The 23,247-nt window shown below is 47.9% G+C and overlaps 1 protein-coding gene across 5 annotated transcripts in view; it reads right to left on the bottom strand.

Annotated features, from left to right (window-relative positions):
- LOC149334853 (uncharacterized) overlaps positions 1–23,247 on the bottom strand; it is an 87,566-nt gene that overhangs the window by 45,428 nt on the left and 18,891 nt on the right. For 2 of the 5 annotated variants that reach the window (XR_016283972.1, XM_089551482.1), the window contains exons 2-3: positions 22,749–23,020; positions 163–1,691 (exon numbers count right to left, since the gene is read on the bottom strand). Coding sequence is in view for 4 of the 5 variants with exons in the window: in XM_089551482.1 (XP_089407608.1) it covers positions 22,774–23,020 (247 nt within the window). In the remaining variant the exon portion in view is untranslated. Of the gene's footprint in view, positions 1–162; positions 1,692–18,328; positions 23,021–23,247 lie in introns of those variants that run through there. The other 3 variants (XM_089551483.1, XM_089551484.1, XM_089551480.1) reach the window with 2 other exon arrangements.

Genomic DNA, 23,247 nt, shown 5'->3' with positions numbered 1-23,247 from the left:
CTTTGGTACTGCACAAGTACAAATGTAAAAGTAGCTACACTGACAGTTTGATGGCGCACACACGCATGCACGGGCGCGCGCGCGCGCGCGCACACACACACACACGCACACACACACACGCATACGCACACACGCACACAAACATGCACGAGCGGAGCAATATGCAAAAAATCAACATCAAAATGGAACAACGATGACTTAACAAATTGAAGCAATTGTGATGTGTATATGGAAGGGAAATGTATTTTACGTTTTACTACTACTGCGTGGCCGCGGTAATTGTCGCGTGGACATCGCTGGCACCAAAGATGTGTCGCAACCCCCTCAAATGATAAATGGTGCAATGCGAAGTAGGAATAATGATGGGGACTGTCAGTACTGTGTGCTCTGGCGTGAAGGCAGGCATTGCAGAGCATAGTGGGTAGCATAATCGGGATTGTCATCAGCCAGGTTTCGTTTTATAGGGGGCAAAACACTCGCACTGTCCACCAAGGCTTTCAAATTTTAAGATGAAGATCGACACTACCCTAAGCCGCAGTGTGAGTGCCGAGATCGTCACGTTGGAAGATTAAACGCCCTAGTGGGTCCGAAACCTTTCTCTAAACAGGAACGCCTCCGTGATCACAATAGTCAGACGCTCCACACTTTTGCAACGGGACACTCTACCATAGCCTGTTTCGGGTTCAGAAAGACGGGTATTTCGTGTGTTTTCATGTGTCGCAATGCGAGCAGCTGAAACACTCATGGAGGTGCACAGATGGTGCGTTTGTGCGCCTCCATTCACGGAGGTGAATGATTCCTTCCCCAATTCGTTATGCATCCACACAAGGAGGAGAGCACTATTCTCTTTTGATGACCGGAGTCGGGATGAATGCAGAGGATCCAGATAGGGGAACCAGAATCGCCGATTTGGCTTATCATTACTCTTCTAATGAACCTGGTTCGAATTTGGCGCTTTACTTTAAAGCTGCATTGAATGTACTTCGAAGTCGGTTCGTGCATCTGGTTTAAGCTGGCAGGTGTTGGTATAGTGTGTGACTGAAGGCTTTCAAGTTCTGTTCGCATGTTGCCGAGGCATTGACACTGGATTTCCAAATCTGAAAGATTGGTTACTTAGGGCGGGCAGCGTTTTATCAGTTGATGCTAGTTGGTTTTTGAGACGTTGTACTTCAGTGATGAGTTGCGATTGACCCGCTGTTAACTTCTGTAGTTCAGCCAAAATAGTGCCACTATTACATGGTCCTGGGTCAGATAGCAGTAACAATGCGCGGATGATATCTGCACATTCAATAGCAGGACAAAAGCAACACTGCGGGGTCGGCAGCTGTTCCAGGTAAATATTGCTTGTTTTTTTTAAGAGAAAAGGGGATACTTATTACTAAACTTCATTGCGAAGGTAAGCGTGTTAGCGACGTGTGCAGGGGCACATCCTCAGAGCCCACAGTGCGCGGGGGGTGGGTATCACTGATTTATAGGTGATGTACTCCAGGTTGTCGGTGACGATCTAGTTGCTGCTGCTCGTCCGACGGTCCAGTTGTCGAGGGGGGTGTTCCGAGGTTCTGCAAATATCGGTGTGCAGGGGGCAGGAAGCCATGTCGCCATCCTGAAGTGATGACACGGGAGCCAAGGTGATGGCCGGCGTGTCAACCAACAAGGCCAGCAGGAGAGCACAGGCAGATTCTGGCGAAAGCCTGCATTGCAAAGGTAAGCGTGTTAGCGACGTGTGCAGTGGCGCAGCCGCAGAGCCCACCCATTCGTGTTAAGTCTGTGGGCGGCAGTACACATGAAAGCATGCACGAATCACACGCACGCGCTTGAAGAAGAAAGTAGTGACGAAGAGGATTGATATCTTATGCAGCTGCCTGAGTGCACTTGGGAAGGAAATAAAGTTTGGCTCACAAGTGCTGACTCCGTACGTGAATCGATTCACTTTGAGACCGCCAGCAATCTTCAAAGTGGAGGATGCGTTCTTCCCGCTTCTTGTCTTGAACAAAATCATTAGCGGAAACAGCCAAGGGAACTCTCTCGAATACTTTCGAAGCTCAAAGTTAAGCCAGCGCTTGCGGTGCTCTTTCGAAGTTCAAAGAAAAATACAAACACAAAGAAGAAACCAGGAGAGGTACGCCAGGTGCGCGCTTTCCAAACTCTCGAAAGTGAGCGACCCGTCAAATAAATTTAAAATCGCGATTTGTTGCTCTCAGGCTCCTGGAAGAAATAGCAGTAACTCTAGCGCGAGGCGTTGTTTTTTCTTCGACTGACACTGTTTACATTTTTCTCTCGTCTTGGTTAGCTGTTTCAAGCGCACCCAAAAAATTTATTGCGCGAGCTGGTTCGCTTTCTCCAGATTATAACACCTTTCTGCCTCCTAGGATGTGCGCAAGACGGCTTAGCTCGCAGAATGTAAGTAAATGAAAAGAAAAAACGAAGTTATTCTTGTACTTTACCTTCGCCGTTTATTGCTGCCTTAAACTTCTCGTTCACTTGATGGTGAAAGGAGGTGCTCGTTCGCTGTAATCAATTGCGAACGTTCGCTTATCTAAGAGAATCTTCCTCTTACTCCATGACGCTGTTTACTGCTTCTGCCAGGCCAGCATGCGTTTACCAGTTTTATGAAGCTTTCATTTCATTGTTCTTTTGTTGTTTCACAATTCCAACTCTTTCTTCCACCTTGCTTTTTCTGCTGCTTGCCGTAAAGAAAACTGCGATCGTCTTGGAATGATGGCTTCAACGTATAAAACTGCTGACGCATCAGGATAAGCACTATGGTCTGTGCACTAGTCGTCGTTTCGTTTAATTTTGAGGAGCGAAAACCCAAATAAACGTGGAAACGTGCAGTGATGACCGTTTTTTTTGTCTCTAACTTCTTTCTCCCTTGCTGGACTGTACACCTTTCATAAGATGTTAAATTTTTTAAAAATTATGCCAAGATTATAACGAGCTCAAGGTCAGTGCACATATTCACGGGATGGTGACAATGCCGCGGGCGTGAGACGAGCAGACAGAAGTTGTTCTTGAACGAGTTCTGTATTGGTCTGCGTTGCGCACACAAATAACTGAACAACTCGGCGGCCGAAATAGCAACATATGAGCTCGGCGGACGCCGAAATGCAGATGTCCCGCCGCTATAGGCCGAGCTCATTGCAAAGCTCTCTTAGAACCTCCGAGATAAAGCGCCAAGAGCAGCTACAATCAACTCGTACGATACAGAAAGAGTTGTGGGCAGCTGCGATCATGAGACATCATCCATTCAGACTACTCTTATCATTCTAGTGTGACTGCCATGAAGTCGAGAGCTAACCTGCCTGACCTCGAACTGCGACGCAAAATCTGCCGACTCATCCTTTTCCACAAGTTTTATCATTCATCCCTTGCAGATCTAAAACCAGCTCATCACGTGTCCCCTCGCACCAGTCACAGCAAAGCCGTTTATCCCCACCGCGCACGCACCACTGCGCACCTTCATTCCTTCTTTTCCCAGACTGCAGTAGACTGCAATGGCCTGCCTGCCGATCCCGCACTCCACACCAGCCCCGTCCATTTTAAACAAGCCATTGAAAATGTTCTGTTTTAAACCCCATGTCATTCATTTTAGATTCATTTTGTGTACTTTTTCCCCTCATGTAATACCCCTGTTCAGGGGCATTTGAGGTGTACAATAAATAAATAAAGAAATAAATAAATAAATAAATAAATAGATAAATAAATAAATAAATAAATAAATAAATAAAACTTATGGCATCGCACTTCAAAAAGTGACAAAACCGCGTACCGGCGGCTCTCAGAAGTACCAAACGAAAGTACGAAACTTCGCAGCGATATATTAAAAAAAAAAGGTGCAAACTCAGCGAGACCCTTTATTACGTGGCGTGTACTTTCCCAGCCATCGCTGCCACACGCGTTTAGAAAGTTTGCGGATGGCAAAAGCCCGCAGATGGTGCTGCTGCATTGTTTCTCCGCGCCGCTGCGTGCGAGAGTCATGGCGTAATTAAAAGCCGATCGCCGGGAAACTTGCGAGAGCGAGAATCCAGCAAACTTGCCTGCATTGTCTGTGAGCATCTCATGCGAAGCTAAGGAAGATTTGCAACTCGATTAATGCGAACACTTCGAGCAATATTTGACGGTGATAAATCCAAGGTACGTGCCTTGTAAGGAGAAATTCGCTTAGGTGATGTTAAAATTCAAATTCAAATTTTATTTTGCCACCATGGTACAGATGATGGCGGGGACCCGTAGTAAAAGCTGCCGTTTGACAGCTTGACAAGGCCACGGGCCCCCACTTTGACAGCAATGCAGTGTTTTTTTTCACACACACACACAAAAAAAAAAGAAAATACAAGAAATACAGATAACAAAGGAAAAAAAATACATATAGCAGAGCTGTTATCAGGTTACAGTAGTCAGCATAAAATCAACAGCATTGTCCTGGTTGGAAAGAAAACTTACAATGATGGTGAAAGAAAGAATTAGGTAAACAAATCACAGAAAAAAAAAGGTTAGGTGTAGTGTAAAAAATACTCGAACAGTTTGTGGCGTGTTGTGTTTTGGAGATCAATATCGTTTTGTGCGAGTTTGTTAAGAAGTCGTGGTAGTTTATTTTCTAATGTTTGATTACCATAGAAAGTTATCCTGCACATGCTTAAAATGCGTAGAGTTTGATAGCTGAGGGCGAAAAAAAGGCAACAGACAATTATTGCCTGGTTAGTATTCGCACATGACACTTTACTGTGCATCGCACTAATCTCGTAATTTAAATATGCTTAGTATTTATTCCTAATCGGTTTTGGGGAGTGGAATATAATCTTTACAACAACCAAAAAAACGCAGGGAAAGGAACGGACGACACCAAGTTCCTTCTTGCACGCGCCTTCGTTAAAGAAGAGATTTTTCCGCTTACCAAAATCGAGATCAGCACAACCTAACACATGTTGAGCCCTTGGTTTGAACACATGGAAAGACATTCGCGAATTCTTAATTGATATTTGCTCAGCCAGTCATTTGCTAACTTGGATAAGACGGTGGAGGTTGGTTAGTTTCTTCTAGTCCCCTACAATGCTCCGAGCAAGTGTTGGATGTCTCTGTATAGGAGGGTTACTTTTAGTGTAGAACAGAAGGCGATATGTACAGTTAAATTTCGCTTCCTCAACAAGTTATAGTAAACATTTTTATTAGTTCTGGGGCGACAAAGTTACGCTTGCCGAGGCTGCAGTGGCGCATGTTACTGAAGGCAGGGGTACCTGCATGCAGAAAGAGAAATCAGAAAGCTGTTTCTTGGTTCTACTACTGTCACGAGCATTCTCGCATCAAAACTTTGTTCGTACGTGGGGCGTACAAACTGCAGCAACTAAAGTAAGTCCACATGATAAAGAAACCCTCAGAGAGTATACAGGATTTCTCAATACCAATGAATCGATTCAACAAACAAATAGAGGGAGAGCGGATGAAACGTTCCCTCATCCATAGCAGGCCGCAACCCCTTCGGTTCAGTTGGCTTCGATCTGTTTTTGACTGAGGAACTTTAATCACCAATTTCACCCACTTCCCCTCTATTTACACCGCAAAGTGTTCGAGGGTCCATGAGTTCATTGAATTCCCTCTTCCCAGATGCGGCTGCTCAACAGCTCTGTAGAATTCGACGCGCGTGTTCGGTTATTGACGTCCCAGCCGACTGTTCGCCTAGGCTCCCAACAGAATCTCTTCTGGAAACAACCATTGTCTCCCCACCAGAAATGGGAACTGCCCGGGGATCTTGGCACAGTCTTGGGGGGATTGAAAGCCGTCGACGCCGATGACCAGCGAACAATGGCCGAGGCTGCACCGCGGATGCGCGCAGGCTGCAAATTGAAGAGCGTCAATGACCTTAAATCTTGGCGCGCCGCAAACAATAGCGGCCGTTGTCAGATGGTGCCCGCAGAATCAATACCCACTCCGTCCCTTCGTGACCTGCAGCCGCCCGCACTTTACAGCGATGTTTGTGCGGAGTACCCGTTTCCTGTAACTGACGAGGGAGCATACTCGGGCAAGTCGGTAAGCCACGACATAAGAGTGTAGCGCAAAAAAAAAAACGCGAAAAACGAAACAACATGAAAACATATTGTAGAAGTAACTTGGCTTCGCACTTTAAGTAGTGTGGCTGCGTGCCGTTTCTTGATCAATGCTCAAACGTGGCCAGAAGCATAGGTCAGCTAACTCGCGCATTTGTGGAAGTTGCGCAGATCACCGCTTTGCGAGAGAAATGTTTCAGCATGCCGTCTATCTTTTTGTTAGAGTGGTAGTCGTCTCAGGGACCTAATCGGTGATTCCTGATGATATCAGCGGTGGTCCTGTCTTCTATTTTTCGTTTTTCGCTTCCCCCTTCCGGATGCGCCCGACAGTTCTTACGTGTCGTCTTCACCGTAATTGTCTTGGAAGAAAATCAGTGGGATGTTCACGCCCGCGGCGTGTGTCTGGGTACCTCGTCCTCCGTGTTTTTATTGCGAAAGCAATACTGCTCGAGGTTTCCGCTCTTGGCCGTCGTCCCAGAGAATCCACCATCGACCTTTAGCGTGACTTATGTGCGACGTCATACCAGTTGCGGAAAAGCGGGGCCCCAATTCGGTTCGTCGCGATCGTCCCAGCGAATCCTCCATGCCGCAGCTGCACGCCGCTGCCGCGAGGGGCGCTCGCTGTACGTGACGTCATGCCAGCTGTGGAAAAGTGGCCCCCCCAACTCGGCTCGTCGCAGTCGTCCCAGCGAATCCTCCACGATATGTCGGATGATGTGTATAAGGTGAAGCTGCAACGATGTGCTGCAGCTAAGAAGCGGCGGCGTGCGGAAGAAACGGATGAAGAGCGGGAACAACGTTTAGCTAAACGGAGTGCATATTATGCAGCCAGGCGAATCCGTTCAACATCTCTTGATCTGGGTGCATCTACAAGTTCAGCGTCCTTGCTTTCGCAATCCACTAGGCTTAACCAAGCTAAGCCTCTGCCAATTTTTTTGCGCTACGCTCCCCCCCACTATAGAGGCTTGGGAGACCTTCCTCCTCGAGTGCTCGAGTGCGACGGCGCAAAATGCCCTCGAACGTCGGGCTCGCGAGGCGGCGGGATATTGCGGCATCCCGGACTAGGGACGCGGGCCAAGAAGATACAGGCATTCACTATCAGCGCCAGCTAATCTCTATGTTTGTTAAAGGTTTGCGCTCTCTCTCTTATGCCGTTTCCTTTGTACGTCGGTGAAGTCTTCGATAATAACCCTGATCACCTCACAACCTTTCTTGACTGAATCTTATACCGCAGCGGTGGCATGGTGGTTTGAGCATCTGCCTTGCATGCAGAAGTGGCGGGGATCGATCCCCAGTGAGTCCGGGTACCCACTGGTTTCCAATGACCGCAAGCTTTCCCTTGGCCTGGTGCTCAGCTTCTTTATGGTGAAATGCTTGGGAAATCGGTATAAGCCCACCCTGAGCTGACGAAAACACCGCGTGCCGTGGCGCCCTTTGGTCACAGCCTCACAGGTGTCCTTGCGCCATAAAAAAAGGTTGTCGCCATCATCATAAAACAATCTGATGTTTTCTCTGCCCATTTTCGAGCAAATCCACTCACTACAACTAACATGTTGTGATGTAATGTTTAGTAAAAGGCCTTTGCGGCATGTGTAGATAATAAATTTCTCTGAGAGCACATCCGGCACTGCTGGAGGAAAGAATCAAGAATCAAGAAATCCTTATTGAGTAACACAAACAAAATGTATACACAGATATTTGGACCGATAGCCAATGAGGCTAGTCAGCGGTCCAATACAAAATAACATATAGGACAGCAATCACAAACACATGGAAGAAAAACTAACTTTGTAGCCTTGCTTCGATTCCCAAAAAATGTTTCTTGCATGTCAGTATGAAATTCCTAGCTTGCTTTATTTCAATTGGCAACGAGCTCCAAATTCTCGCTCCTGTAAATTCTATTCGTCTTTCTCCGTACGCATTATGGCAAAGAGGAAGATTAAAATTGCCATTGCTGGCTTGTCTAGTGTTCCGGACGGGAATACTGAATGCACCAAGAGGTAAGGGGTAGTTGGTATTTATAATATAGTGCCATCAATTGTCACACGCAAATCGGATGCAGCGTATCTGATACTGTCGCTGCCTCTCTCTGTCCGGGTATCGTCGGCTCGAGGGTTCCGCGATGGAGGATCTTGACACGTCCCGACGTCAGCGGCCTTGCCTCCAGAGGTCGCTGGTGTTAGTTTTCCCGACGCGGACTCGGCGAGCGACGGCCAGCAGAGCTACTCTGGCGGCCAGGGCTGGAAGAGCGATAACGGAGAGGCGAAGGGGAACGGGACTCGCGCCTTCCAGAGTAGGCAGGGTTCTGGCGTGCCCAGAGATGCTGTGCAATCTCATGCGGTCGTTCGCCGTTCTGAGGGCAGGGTGCGTCGGGATGGAAACCGCGAAGGCCCACTTGGCGGTACGGACAGGCGCGGTAGAGGCGACCAGGCTCCCCACAGTGGTAGCAGAGAGGCCTGCGGTCCGGTGTACGCCACAAATCCGACTTGCGAGGGCGTGGCCCAGCTGTAGCAGATGCGGTTGCAGAATACGTGGCGATGTTACTCACGGAGGTCGACGGGGTCACACCGTAGCCAGGCACGCTTGCGTGACATGTGCCGATGTTGCTCACGCCAGGCGTTGGGGTAATGGGACCGTAGCCTGTCGTGCGACGTACAACAGATGCGTACGTGGGTCGGTCATCGAACCAGGATGGCGCTTCGGGGACAGGAGGTGCCTGCGCAGCCTGTCGCACCTCGTCCCTGACAACTTCGGACAGCGCTGCCAGCGGCGCAGGTGCAACCTGAGGCAGATGGATCCGTTGCAGTTCCTCCCGGACAACGGAGCGAATTAGTTCACGCAAGGTGTCTGCACTGCCGCCGAGACACGACGAAAAGCCTTCGGGCACCATGCAGTTGATGTCGCGGTTGTACTGGCGGGCCCGTTGTTGCAGCGTCGTCTCCATCGTGGTCGCCTCGGTTAGAAATTCCGCCACCGTGCGGGGTGGGCTGCGCACGAGGCCCGCGAACAGCTCCTGCTTAACTGATTTGCGTGTGACAATTGATGGCACTGACATTACCGCGCTGCTCGATACCGGTGCTGATTACTCTGTTATGAGCCGTGCCTTCGCTGGAGAACTTAAGAAGGTTCTGACACCGTGGACGGGGACCCCCATTCGCACCGCTGGTGGCCACCTAATTTCCCCTGTGGGCAAGTGCACGGCTAGAGTTGGGATTAGTGGTTTTACGTACGTTGGTGAATTTGTCGTACTCCCCGAGTGTTCCAGAGACTTGATTCTGGGGATCGACTTCCTGCAGTCGAACGGCGCTGTGATTGACTTTCAGGAGGCACGTGTCACGTTTTCGACCAAACAGGCCGTGGCGCGCTTTGACTCCCGCGATCCCTGCAGCAACGCTCTGCGCATTGTCGAGAACGACGTCACGGTGCCGCCGCGGTGCAGTGTTCTGGTGCTCGTGCGGAACGACCTCTTTCATGACTACGAGGGCCTAGCGGACAGCCATAGTCCACTGCTGCTTAAGCGGGGACTTGCCGTTGCAAGAGGTCTCGTCCAACTACGTGACGGCCGCACCCACGTCCTCCTGACTAACTTTGCCAACGAATATCAGCACCTGGCCAAAGGCATGGCTATTGCCTTCCTCCACGACGTTGCTGAGGTTCCAGGTTTGTGCACCGTGGGAGGACCCTCTCCGGAGTATGCTGGCCCACATCACGTTCTTCAGTCAGTCAGAATAAATCCTGCCTTGCCGTCGGTTCAGAGGGATCTTCTGTCGGCCCTCTTGGCAAAATTTGCGGACTGTTTCGCTACGTGCTCGAAGGTCGGCCGAACTCCACTCGCCAAGCATCGTATCATCACTGACGAGACTACGCGACCCGTCTGCCAGCGCCCATATCGTGTTTCCCCGGTGGAGAGAGAAGCCATTCAGAATCAGGTTGCCGAGATGCTTGCAGACGATGTCATTCAGCCGTCCACCAGTCCGTGGGCATCGCCTGTGGTTCTTGTCAAAAAGAAGGACAATACTCTGCGTTTCTGCGTGGACTACAGGAAACTTAACAGCGTGACCAAAAAGGACGTTTACCCGCTGCCCAGGATAGATGACGCGCTCGACCGATTGCGGAACGCCAGATACTTCTCGTCATTGGATCTTAAAAGCGGGTACTGGCAAATCGAAGTGGACGAGAGAGACCGGGAGAAGACGGCTTTCGTGACGCCTGACGGCCTCTATGAGTTTAAAGTGCTCCCATTTGGTCTGTGCTCAGCACCGGCTACTTTCCAACGCATGATGGACACTGTCCTCTCCGGCTTGAAATGGCAGTCCTGCCTGGTGTACCTGGACGATGTCGTTATATTTTCGCCCACCTTTGACCAACACTTGGAGCGGTTGCGCATTGTGCTACAAGCGCTCAAATCCGCGCAACTCACCATCAAAGCCGAGAAATGCCATTTTGGCTTTGAGGAACTTCGCTTTCTTGGTCACGTTGTCAGCGCACAAGGTGTTCGCCCGGACCCTGACAAGACTGCTGCCGTCTCAGGTTTTCCACGCCCAACTGACAAGAAGGCCGTTCGCCGGTTTTTAGGCCTGTGCTCCTATTATAGGCGCTTTATTCAAGATTTCTCGAAAATCGCGGAACCGCTGAACGCACTGACCCGTGACGACACGCCCTTCCTCTGGGGGACCGACGAAGAGGCTGCATTTGTCGAGCTTCGCAGCCGTCTGCAAAGCACTCCGATACTCGGCCATTTCGACGAGCATGCTGCCACGGACATCCACACTGACGCCAGCAATGTTGGCCTTGGTGCAGTACTGATCCAGTGGCAAGACGGTGCAGAACGGGTCATCAATTATGCTAGTCGGACACTTACGCGCTCCGAGACCAATTATTCAACGACGGAGAAAGAATGTCTTGCAGTGATATGGGCCATCTGCAAGTTCCGACCGTACCTCTACGGACGACCCTTCCGTGTGGTAAGCGACCACCACTCCTTATGCTGGCTGGCGAGCCTCAAAGACCCCTCAGGACGCTTGGCTAGATGGAGCTTACGCTTGCAAGAATACGACTTAACAGTAGTTTACAAGTCTGGCCGCAAGCATCAGGATGCGGATTGTCTGTCGCGCACGCCTATCCCAATCAATACCGAAGAAACCACCGATGATTTTCCTTTCCTGGGCTCTGTTAGTACCACCCAAATGGCGCAGCTTCAGAGGGCGGACACAGAGTTGGCGCCGCTCATCGATTACCTCGAAGGCAGTGAAGCTCCCATTCCGCGTGTTTTTCTTCGAGGGCTTCACACCTTCACTTTACGGTCTGGTGTTCTCTACAAACGCAACTTTGCCAACAGCGAAGAAGTGTTCCTACTCGTCGTACCATCACAGCTGCGGTCTGAGATCTTGAGTGCCTGTCATGATGCACCATCCGCCGGCCACCTTGGAGTCAGCCGTACACTCGCGCGGATTAGACAAAAGTATTATTGGCCCAGGTTACTCCCATCGGTGCGGGCCTACGTCAAAACATGCCGTGAATGCCAACGTCGGAAGACTCCTCCATTGAAACCGGCCGGATTTCTTCACCCCGAAGACTCAGCGACACAAGAACCGGACGAGCACTTCTGACTAGGTTGGGTCGGGAGACGGAGAACCATCACAACAACAGGGAAAACATACCAGACGCACTAAGAAGAAACATAAGCGTACAACCCATCCCCCGCAACATGGACCCAAACCTCCATGCCAGCAGGAGGAGAGCCAGAGCAGAATACTATGAAAAAACAATAGGGCACAAGGACAGCACGGTATACACCGACGCTTCCCCGTACTATGGTGAACGAGGACATAAAATGGTGGCGGTAGTCGTCAACCACCAGGGAGAACACAAAACGAGCCTCACGGCCAGGGCATCAAATGTAGCAGAGGCGGAGGAGATAGCGATAGCCCTAGCAATGAGGGAGGGCGATAGAAAGGGGAGACCCTTGAATATTTTAACAGACTCACAAGAAGCGTGTCGAAACTACACAAAAGGAAGGGTAGGCAAAACGACACTCAGGATCCTCAGCGAGGGGACACCCTCGGGGAGGAGAGAGAAACATAACATAATTTGGATACCAGGCCACGCGGGGGTCTGGGGCAACGAAAGGGCGGACGAACTAGCTCGAGGGCTTACTATCCGAGCTGGGGGGTCACAAGCCCCGGAGGAGCTCTGGACTAGCCTAGGGGCTGGGTACTCTGAAACACTAAGTTTATACAGGGGGCTAAGATACAAATACCCCCCACCACACAAAGAGCTAAGCAAGGAAGAAGCCGCAAAATGGCGGAAGCTACAGACAGGCTCCTTCCCCAACTTATATATACTAAGCAAGATGTTCCCGACACAATACCGCGCCACATGCCCTTGGTGCGAAGCGAGGCCAACACTATACCACATAACATGGGAATGCGACAGAAACATATCGTTCCACAAACACGACACACCAAGTGCGGAGCAATGGGAGAGCCGGCTCACCAGCTGCGAGCTAGAGGCCCAAAGGGCACTCATAGCACACGCAAGCGAGGTGGCCAGACTCAGTGGAGCCCTGGACTAGGGGACCACCCAAGGCTAAGGAGGCAACCTCAAGACTTGAAGAGAAGACTTGAAGAAGACCTCCACCGCAGGCTAAATCTTATAAATCAATAAAGTTTCTACTCACTCACTCACCCCGTCGATCCACCGAAGACCCCTTTCCATCAAGTGGGCATGGACCTCCTTGGCCCATTTCCGAAGTCTTCGTCTGGAAAGCGTTGGATAGTCGTTGCGACTGACTACCTCACACGGTACGCTGAGACCACGTCTCTTGCCAAGGGCACTGCTGCTGAAGTGGCGCAGTTCTTCGTCCACAACATTGTCTTGCGTCATGGAGCACCCGCCGTTGTTATTACTGACCGGGGAACTGCTTTCACGGCCCGCTTAACCCAGTCCGTGATGACTCTGACGCACACGAGCCACCGACGTGCTACGGCGTATCACCCGCAGACAAACGGGTTGGTAGAGCGACTCAACCGCACACTAGCCGACATGCTATCAATGTACGTTGACGTCGAGCATCGAACTTGGGACGCCATTCTGCCGTACGTAACGTTTGCGTACAACACCGCCCTGCAGGAAACAACCCGACTGACCCCCTTTCAGCTTGTCTTCGGTCGCCAGGTGACCACTCCGTTGGATGCTATGTTGCCCGTCGACCCTTACTGCGACTCTGACGCTGACATCGACGTAGATACCTTCGTTCAGCGTGCTGAGGAAGCGCGTCAACTGGCCCGCCTGCGCATCCACCGTCAACAGGAGGCTGACGCCACTAAGTACAACTGTGGACGCCGTTTCGTCAGTTATGCTCCCGGCGACCTTGTGTGGATTTGGATACCTGTTCGTCGCCGCGGGCTCTCTGAAAAGCTGCTGCGCCGATACTTCGGCCCTTACGAAGTAGTGCGCCGCATCAGTGATGTGACTTATGCAGTTGCTCCCGCCCCGACAGCTTGTTCATCGCGCCGGTCGCACCGAACTGAAGTCGTACACGTTGTTCGCATGAAGCCTTACCACGACCGGCTACCTGACTGAACTGCGGTCCACTGCAGCTGTGTTCTACCCTTTCGCTGACTTTTCACTCCCAGCCGCATCGTGTCGATGCTGCAGAAGAGGGGGGCAGTGATACATGCATTCGAAGAAGAGACAGAAGTAGCGCATGCGCTAGAAGAGGAAGAAGTTAGTTGGCTCTCTCGCGCGCGCTCGAACCACTAGGGGACCGCCGCAGGTTTTTCGTCTCTGCGCGGGTGTTCTTTTTGGCGTTGCACGCTCCAATATTATTAACCATAAGAGCGGCGTGCGGAAGAAATGGCGCCATGAGCGCGCGCAGCTAGAGCAGCGCACTGCCCCGGCTGCGAAGCTGGTTACGAGGGACGACGGCGACGCCGCGAAACGCAGGAACGGGCGCCAAAGAGCTGCGCTCTAAAAGCCTGCAGGATGCGTGGTCCATGCTGGTGTCGTTTCTTCTGCGTATGCGAGCCAGCAACTTAGACGTGGTTGGCCCACGGTTGTGGCGGAAACGGGTTGCGCTGAAAGCCTAGTCATTCCGTCTGAGATTCGACGGCTCAACGTATTTATACGGCGCGTTTCAAGTCGTTATTTGCAATTCAGGAAGGGGCCTGGAATAGGTAGCAGTCTGTGGCCATGAGTGTTTCTCGTGCGGCTTGATTTGTTCTTTGTGTATGTACGTCGGCGAAGACTGAACGGTTCCTAACGTACTGTGAGGAAAAAGGCTGTCGCAGGAATGTAGATTGCGGGGCTCCTCGAGAAAAAAAAAAGTTCAACCTTTTCCGGAAAAAAGTGAATAAATCAGAGACAGTGGAAAGTGGCTTCTTTCCTGAGGGCGCCTGCGGCTCATGCAGCGAATCTTGTTTAGTGCCTCCCTGACAACCTCAGCACCAACCTCTTTTATCAGAGCAACAAAGTTTGCTCTCTCTCTCTCTCTCTCTCCATGAGCAATAAAATCCAGGGAGAGTTTTGGCTTGAAGTTTAAACATCGCATTTTGTTCCTTTCGGTAAGTGTCGGTACGATCGATCAACGGTGAGTCGGCTAGCTCGCAGTCGAGTGACATGAGAGCACCCGGCCTGTTAGCAAAACACCACTCTAAAGTTAAAGCGTGCTTTTAAAGATTCCGATGCATGGTGGCCGCCCCTGTAACCATAAAACACAGCTCCCTCGACACCACCATTTTCTCACTACATGAAAAGAGCCAGCTACATTTCACAATCAGAAAAAAAAAGAAACGGGCCGGGGTTGGGGGCGGGCGGCAGAGAGGTGATTCCCAGAATTCCACGTAAGCAGCGCGGTAGGCTTTCCGGCTCAGCCTATACATACAGCTAAATTAAAGTGATGCCCATGGCAAGACTCGGAGCTTCCTGATGAAAAGATAAGGCTTCACAGATGTATACTAGGCATGTCTGTGCAAGCCAGAAGCAGCCGCCACACTTCTACGAGTTCACCAGACTCTTCTTTGGAAGGACTACTACTGGAAATTTCCACAGCGTATAATTTATTTCACTTGAAGGCGTGGGCCTTCTACCATCCTTTATGTGTGCAGGCACTAATGAGCAATTCTCAGGGAGGATGTTGTAAAAATATGCAATGGCCCCTCTTGGTTGCTTCTTGAATGTCGAACATATTTTATGTTTTTGGCTGTGACCTTTTTATTAGTGATGATAAGTAGGCGCCAACTTTCAGGAAATTGGGTGTGCCTGCGAATTTACTACGCAGCTACATTAATTAAGGCAGCCATGCAATTCTATGCCAATGGCTGTCGCAGACAATGAAAAAAAAGAAGCAAGCACTTGCTAACTGCAGCGTCCCTTCGCGGCCTAAGATACTTTGCGTTTCTATCGCATGCGATTTCTTCTTCGTGGCAATGAAATACAACAACCGCTGTTCCGTCATCAGAAGTGCAGTTTCCGCCTGTCGCTTTTGCTCCTCGTTATCCACAGGCAGCTAGCCTTCGGGAACACCAATGCATACTGCCCAGAAGCCGGAGAAATCGAAACCGGGCGTACAGCCTTCTTCCCTCGCTTGTTTTCGCCGAGGTCAGCGCACCTCTCGGCAGCTAAGCGACGTGACCCGACCGAGTCGTCGTCGCGGCGACGCGATAGCCGCTGTTGTTGCGGTCGGCCGGCAGAATGTGGCCATTCAGACGCCATCTTCTTTTGCCGATGGGGCGGAGACGTTTCGCTCGCCTTTTGCGTGTGGCGGTTCCGGACCGCATGTTTCGCATACTCAGCACGTACTTCCTCTCTCGATATATCTTCATCTCTGTTTCATTTCCGTGGAACGTTTGCGTGCCTTCTTTGCCTGTCGCAGTCGTATAGGCTAGCTTTGATGTGAATGAAATAGCAAAGCTGGCCATTTCGTGTTTTGGAAGAGCCAGATACCGTGCGCATGATGCCTGCTGCTTGTGACAGTCGCCCTGACTCAGTGTACTGCTGCACCAACCTCTAGTACTGTCTTGTTTAGTTCTTAGTTCTTTTAAATTTAGTTTAAAAGTGACGTCTATGTGCTTTCGCCTTTGAAGATTTTTGCCTCAGCTTTCATGCTGATAAAAACGCGGGATAAAAACCATGAAAAGCAGCAAGGAACACACCCACTGCACACAACTTAATTTCTTACTGAAGAAAAAGTGTAAATATGCACCAAGACGGAGCACATAAGCAAAACACTGCTCGGACACGAAGGTTAATTCCACACTCCAACAGAAAAAAATAAATTAAAATAAAGGCAAACAGCATAAACGCTCTTGCCCTATCACCCCGTCGTAATAATGGTACCGACGGCGAGAATGATGCCAGAGACAAAAATTGCTCTTGTGTCAAAATTTTAATTTTAATTCAATATATTTCAGTAGGACATTGCTTTTTTCGCTCTTTATACGTGGTATTAAAAGTTAGTTTGCGAGCCTTTTTTAAAAACAAGAACTGAGCAGTACATGAAAGCCGTTATTGCACGTAGTTTACGTAAATAGGTGGCAAGAATTGAGAGGGTTAGGTTAAAGTGTCTCCTAATTAAGCGAATTTGATTCATGCGCACTCGAAGGCAAGACAAATTGCAGGTTATTTGGTTATGTTAAAGTGTCTCCCAATTAAGCGAATTCGATTCGTGCGCACTTGAAGGCAAGACAAATTGAAGATTATTTAAATAACCTTAACTCCTGGTTGCAGGCAAACAAACTTCCATTAAATCTTTCGAAGACGCACTACATAATGCGTATTAACACTATAGAACACCATGTGCTCAATATTCATTACGCTAACAATGCGACTGAAAGAGTTGCCAGTCAAAAATTTCTTGGTGTTTGATTCAGCGAGACACTGGCTTGGAATTTACATATTTTGAAACTTGCTTCCGGTCTGAGCAGAATAGCTGGTCGCCTTTACCCATTGACTAGCATTACACCTACATGGCTAAAGATATCAATATACTGTGCACTTTTTTTTACTCTGGGGAACCAGGACTTCCGGTAATTACCAAAAACTATTTACGATGCAAAAGAAAGCACTGATAATAATTGAAAGATATCACGGCCGACCACAGCATCTCCGAACTATGCCTTTGTTCATCAAACACAGCATCCTGAAGATATATTTTTTCCGACTATTTCAACATATTCACAAAAGCCGGCTATACCCTTCGATTTCTGACTGTTCTTCCACAAAGTACCACTTCAGAACGCGAAAAAAAATAACTGGTTCTTAAAACCCGGTCTAATTACGGTAAACAGAAGCTACGCCGCCGCGGTGGCTCAGTGGCTATGGTGCTCGGCTGCTGGCCCGAAAGACGCGGGTTCGATCCCGGCCGCGGCGGCTGAATTTCTTTGGAGGAGAAATTCTAGAGGCCCGTGTACTGTGCGATGTCAGTGCACGTGAAAGAACCCCAGGTGGTCGAAATTTCCGGAGCCCTCCACTACGGCGTCTCTCATAGCCTTAGTCGCTTTGGGACGTTAAACCCCATAAAACCATAAAAACCAGAAGCTACGCTACCGTGTTACTACAGCCAGTAATAATTTACCGCCACCTCTTCATTTCAATTCTTCCATTACGTGGTCCAATGAGAACAGTAAACAATACTTGATAAGTAGAAATATTCAATTTCCATAACATTTCACTCGAGATTTCCTTACAGTTACTGTGTGTGTTCCATGAGTCATGCTGCTTTCTTTGATAATAATGGATTCTGGTACGTAAATCTATGTTGTGTTGTATGTTCTGTGAACTAAATCTAAAACAGCGAGTGCAGCAAATTGTTTTGCAATTACTCCTAATTAATTAATAATTAGTCCCTTATTACGAATATACTACACCTTGGGGGATTAACCTAAACATTGGACCATTACCGTTACAACTTCGATCTACTGATCAAATCGATCTAGTTGTACCACCCGTCACAGTTTTGCTAAGTTGGTAGAGCGAAGACCCCGATGAGGCGCTGGTCCGTGGTTCACACCAGGGCGAATTTTTCTTTAACTACAATGTTTCTGAGTAAGCTGTTTCGCTTTCCTCCGAAGCCGTATGCATGCGCTTGGGTGTGAGCTACTGAATAATTACTCTCTTATTATTCACTAACCGAACTGAACCCTCCTTCTCTTTCGCTCCCTTTAGCCCCTCCCGACACGTAGGGTAGCCGGCCGCACACTGCCTCGTTAATCTTGCTGCCTGCTGCTACCGTCTTCTATATAGGTCTACCTCGAGCTCCGCCTCGACAAACGCCGTTACCCTCCTCCTCATCCATCACTCACTGTGCCGGAGGCTCACCTTCTTCGGCACATCCAAATGAATGCAGTCATCACCCCGTTCCGCCTTTCTCTATCGCTGTCGATCGGACCCTTCCTGTCCCAACTGCCCCTGTATCTATGCGGACCTGGCCCATTGCCTCTTCTATTGCCCGGCTGCTCAGCAGTCGGGTTCAGTTCAGTTCAGTTCAGTTCAGTTTATTTCCAGAAAAAAAAATTCTGGTGGGACACCTGGGCTAAAAGCTGCTTTTGTCAGCTTAACGAGGCCCAGGGCCCAGCATACAAGGCAGGGCAAGTCATAGAGACATTGAAAAACAGCAAAATAAAGGAACATAAAAAATATCAATACTTAAACACACAGCACAGAAAGACGTGTAAAATGTGGTAACAAGTAGAAACGTGTGTACAGTTTTGAAGTAATGTAAAAACTGAAAAAAAAACATACATATGAATAATTTCAACACATTCAAAATCAAAATAAATAACATCAGTCGAACACAAGAGAGAAAAACAGAGCACAAGAAAATAACAAACAGTTATATAATGTGGTTACAATGATTGTATGACGTGGAACAAAAATATAAAGAAAGATAATTGGGGCAATGGAAAACAGTTATTCACCAGAACATCTATACGGATAAAAAGTACTGTCGCAACTGGTTAAGGCTGGGTTTCGTAAATTGCGAGTGTTTATTTAAAATTAACGGGAGGTTGTGCTTAAGGGACTGTAGTTTGTAATTGGTGCGGAAACGGGGAATTTGCCACAAATCAGTGCTACGTGTAAATGCATTATTGCTGTTATGTTGAAGGGATGCGATTGTAGAAATAAATTGTCTGAAAGGGCGTGATGAAACATAAAATGAGCGCAACATGCGAAATTCATACATATTTTGTATCGGGATGATATTGTACTGACGGAAATACTGTTGAGTAGAAGAAAAGTAGTCAATGTTAGCTATGTTGCGCACAATCTTTTTTTGTAACATGTGGATCTTTTGAATGTTCCCTTTAGTAGTTGTTAGCCATACTAAATTGCAATAATTAATATATGACGAGAACAAGGCGTGGTATATTTGAAGTTTAATATGAACTGGGAGAAAAGAACGGCATCGCGATAAGGCGCCGGCTGTTCTACAAAGTTTTGTGCACATGTTGTCAATGTGTGAATCCCACGTTAATGTTTCTGAAAAGGTGACTCCTAGAATTTTATGTTCCTTAACAATAGCAATTTCTTCCCCTTCGCACTGAACAACTTGTTGTAGATTCACCATTTTGTTTCGTGGCCGAAAAATAATTACTTTTGTTTTTCTCGGATTAATCTTTAGTCCATTAGACTGTGACCAGAAAACCAATTTTCCGAGCAGGTCATTACACCATATTACAAGTTTATTTTCATCAGGGCCAGATAACAGTATGTTACTGTCATCGGCATAAATAATAAATTGAGCTTTTGAATCAATGGTTACAATGTCATTAATGTATACATTAAAGAGAAAGGGTCCTAAAATACTGCCCTGTAGCACTCCGGCTTTAATGGGTAGAAAAGAGGACTGCTTATTACTAACATGCACAGACTGGCTTCTGTTGCGTAAATAAGATCCGATGAGGTTAAGGGGTGTTCCTCGTACTCCGTGTAGATGTAATTTGTGTAAAAGAATGTCATGGCTGAGGGAGTCAAACGCCTTAGAAAAGTCGATGAATAGGCCGAGGGTGAAAAGCTTATCTTCTACGTTTTCCAGGATTTTTTCTTTCAATGTTAACAAAGCATTTTCAGTAGATCTCCCCTTTCTAAATCCATACTGCGCGTCAGAAAAAAGCTTCATCTTATCAAAAAAATGTGTTAATCTAGATGACAGTATTTTTTCTAGCCCTTTCGAAAACACCGGTATTACTGATATTGGCCTGTAATTCTTAACATCATTTCGGTCGCCACCTTTGTGTATGACTGTTACCCTTGATTTTTTCATTTCCATAGGAAACTCACCATCCTTAATGATCAAATTAAAAATGTACGTGAGAACAGGAACAATTAACTGCAAAACATGCTTTATGGGTTTTATTTGTAAATTATTAATGTCAAGAGCTTTGCTATTCTTAAGTTGCATAAATGTTCTAGATACTTCTTCCTCGGTAACTGGGTGACAAACAAAACTATTAACTGGGCTATTGATTAAAGGTGCTGCAGAGAGCAGACTGTCATCTGGCGTTATGCTATCGACAAATTCTTTATTGAAGTGATCAGTCAGTTCTTGGCCAGAAAGTTCACGGCTATTGAATATTATCTTATCAGGCGCGGAATTTTTAGTCTGACGACCTAAGACTCTGTTGATCGCTTTCCAGGCGGCTTCTGGTTTTTTCTTTGTTACGTCAAGAAACAGGTGCTCAAAGTAGGCAGTCTTTGCACGCCGAAGTTCACTGTTTAACTTATTTCGAGCAGCTTTGAATTCTTTGAACGCATTCAGTGTGCGCGCAGTTAAAAATGCATGATACAGATTGTTTTTCTTTCTTATCATTGCTAAATGAACAGGAGTCACCCATGGCTTCTTTATCTTTTTTGATTGGTGAAATGTTCTGAAGGGAAAGTGCGCACAATATATTTTTATAAACGTTTCAATGAAACCTGTGTATGCATCATTCGAATTTCGCTTCCCAAGTATAAATGACCAGTCTTGTGCTTAATGTCTTGCTCGAAAGATTTAAGTGCTTCGTCTGAAATGTGTTGGAAAGTAAAAGCGTCGGGGCGCTTTTTCTTCGACATTTTGGGTGAACGATAAAACATGAAAACAGGGCAATGGTCACTTATATCTGCAGTGACCGTACCAGCGAGGTGCACAGCTGTTTCAATATTTGTGATTAACAGATCAAGAGCAGAGGATGTGGACACTGTGACACGGGTTGGCGTCGTGATCAAATTTGTGAAACCAGTTGAAGTGAAACTTGTCACAAAATCATAGGTACTGGCGCTAGCGTCTAGCAGGTTCAAATTAAAATCACCGCCACAAATTAGCTGACAATTATTCGCGCACGAATATTCCAAAAAGCTCTGAAAAAAATAAATAAACTCTCCATACCTGCCATTGGGGGGACGGTAAACAACGGCGAAGATTTCAAGGTTATGCTTAAGTGTTAAAATTTCATAGTCATTCGTAATCAGGCAGTACGCAGGTACAGGCTCATAATCCCAGGAATCATCAATATAGATGGCTACGCCTCCTCCACGGCGGCCATCACGATTAATGACGAAGCTTTTGTAACCATCAAGGTGAACCCTATCGCCGCCATCATAGTACCAAGTTTCGGTAATCATTATAACGTTATATTTAAATGAAAACTTGCTCAGTAGATCGACAATATCATCTTCTTTGTTTATAGCGGAGCGCGCATTGAAATGAAATACTGAGTTTTCTGATGGGAGAGGAGATCGAACACTGTGGGGAAAAACAAGCTCGAGGTAATTCATTTCAGGGAAGGCAAAGATGTAAGCCTAGTGGGCTGAACTGTCGGGGGTCGGCGGCGAGACTATCTTAACAAGGTCTTTCTCACTGATGATCTGAATACTTTGTGATGAGTCACTTTGGCGAGCGAAAATCTTCCCGTTTTGCGTCCAAACAGACTTCCAGCGTTGCTCCTTTTTACGTTTGATTGCCTGTCCAAGAAGCCGCTTCAGAGTTGGGCAGAGGTGCTCATTAATGTAAATGGCGTCCGTGCTGTGGAGTCCAATGCTTTCATTACTGATTCTGGCCTTCCTAGCTTTATAGAGAGTGGTGTCTCGTTTCGCACGAGACTTGAATTTAACTACAATATTTGATGTGTTAGGTGTTCGAGTTGGAACACGGTGGCAGGCTTCAATATCGCACTCATTGATAGGCTCCTTGATGAGTCCTCCAATTTTGGATACAATTTGCAGAACATCCTCATTGTCAGTCTTCGCGACTCCTTTAATCTCCAGATTGGCAGATCTTGAATACTGTTCCAGACCTATCAGCTGATTTTCAAGGTCGCTAGCTTTGCTTTCTAATTTAGAGCATTTAGCTTGTAGTACCTCGTTCTCTGCGGCTAGCATTGCATTTTTGTCAATTTCAGCCTGAAGGTTTTGCTTTAACTCCTCAATATCCTTATGAGCAAAATCCAGACTGTCAGTCATATTCCTCTGCTCAGTCCGCAATTCCCGTATCTCATTGCGCAGGTCTCTCTCCAGTGATTCTCGTGCCGTTTTGATTTCCAGCTTCAATTCCTCTCTCAGCTTTACAAAATCATTTTTGAGCTCTTCCTTATATTTTGCAAGATCTTTAGTCATTGTTCAATCTGTTCCACGCAAAAAGAGCACTCAAAAACACCACTTGGCAGCAGCGACGAAAGATCAGGAAGAATGTAACAAATGTGCAACGTAACATGCAGTGCGAACACCAACCTGCAGCGGAAAAGCAGAGCGATGCTCATTCCATGCTCACAGCGGTTGTCGCCACTGCCAAGTGATGGTCCGGTTCCCGAGCGCGCCCTTTTGTAGCTGTTGGGATGACGTCACTGGCCGCGTAGCAGATAGCAGGTGTCGCTGATGCAGCCGATGTCAATGATGTCGAGGATGCAGCCGATACGTTTCCCAGCAGGCACACACGGCTGATGACAGTCACGGTTCCTGTAGCAGCTGCTGATAGTGAAAACACCACCAGTGCGAACACCAACCTGCAGCGGAAAAGCAGAGCGATGCTCATTCTATGCTCACAGCGGTTGTCGCCACTGCCAAGTTCCTACCCCCCACCTTCTTTATCCATCACCACCTGGCTCGACTGGCTTGGCGCTGAAGGGGAGGAAGAACAGCGACTTCTGGTCGCCCAGGCGGTCGACATGCTCGGCCTGTAAATTATGGCCGAATAAAGGTCTTCTACTACTACTATCTATATCCCGTCAAC

This window comes from Amblyomma mixtum, chromosome 7 (genome assembly GCF_055824585.1).
Source record: "Amblyomma mixtum isolate Tamu chromosome 7, ASM5582458v1, whole genome shotgun sequence".
Taxonomy (NCBI): domain Eukaryota; kingdom Metazoa; phylum Arthropoda; class Arachnida; order Ixodida; family Ixodidae; genus Amblyomma; species Amblyomma mixtum.
Note: the sequence above shows the minus strand (reverse complement) of the source record. Positions and strands in the feature narration are given on the sequence as shown.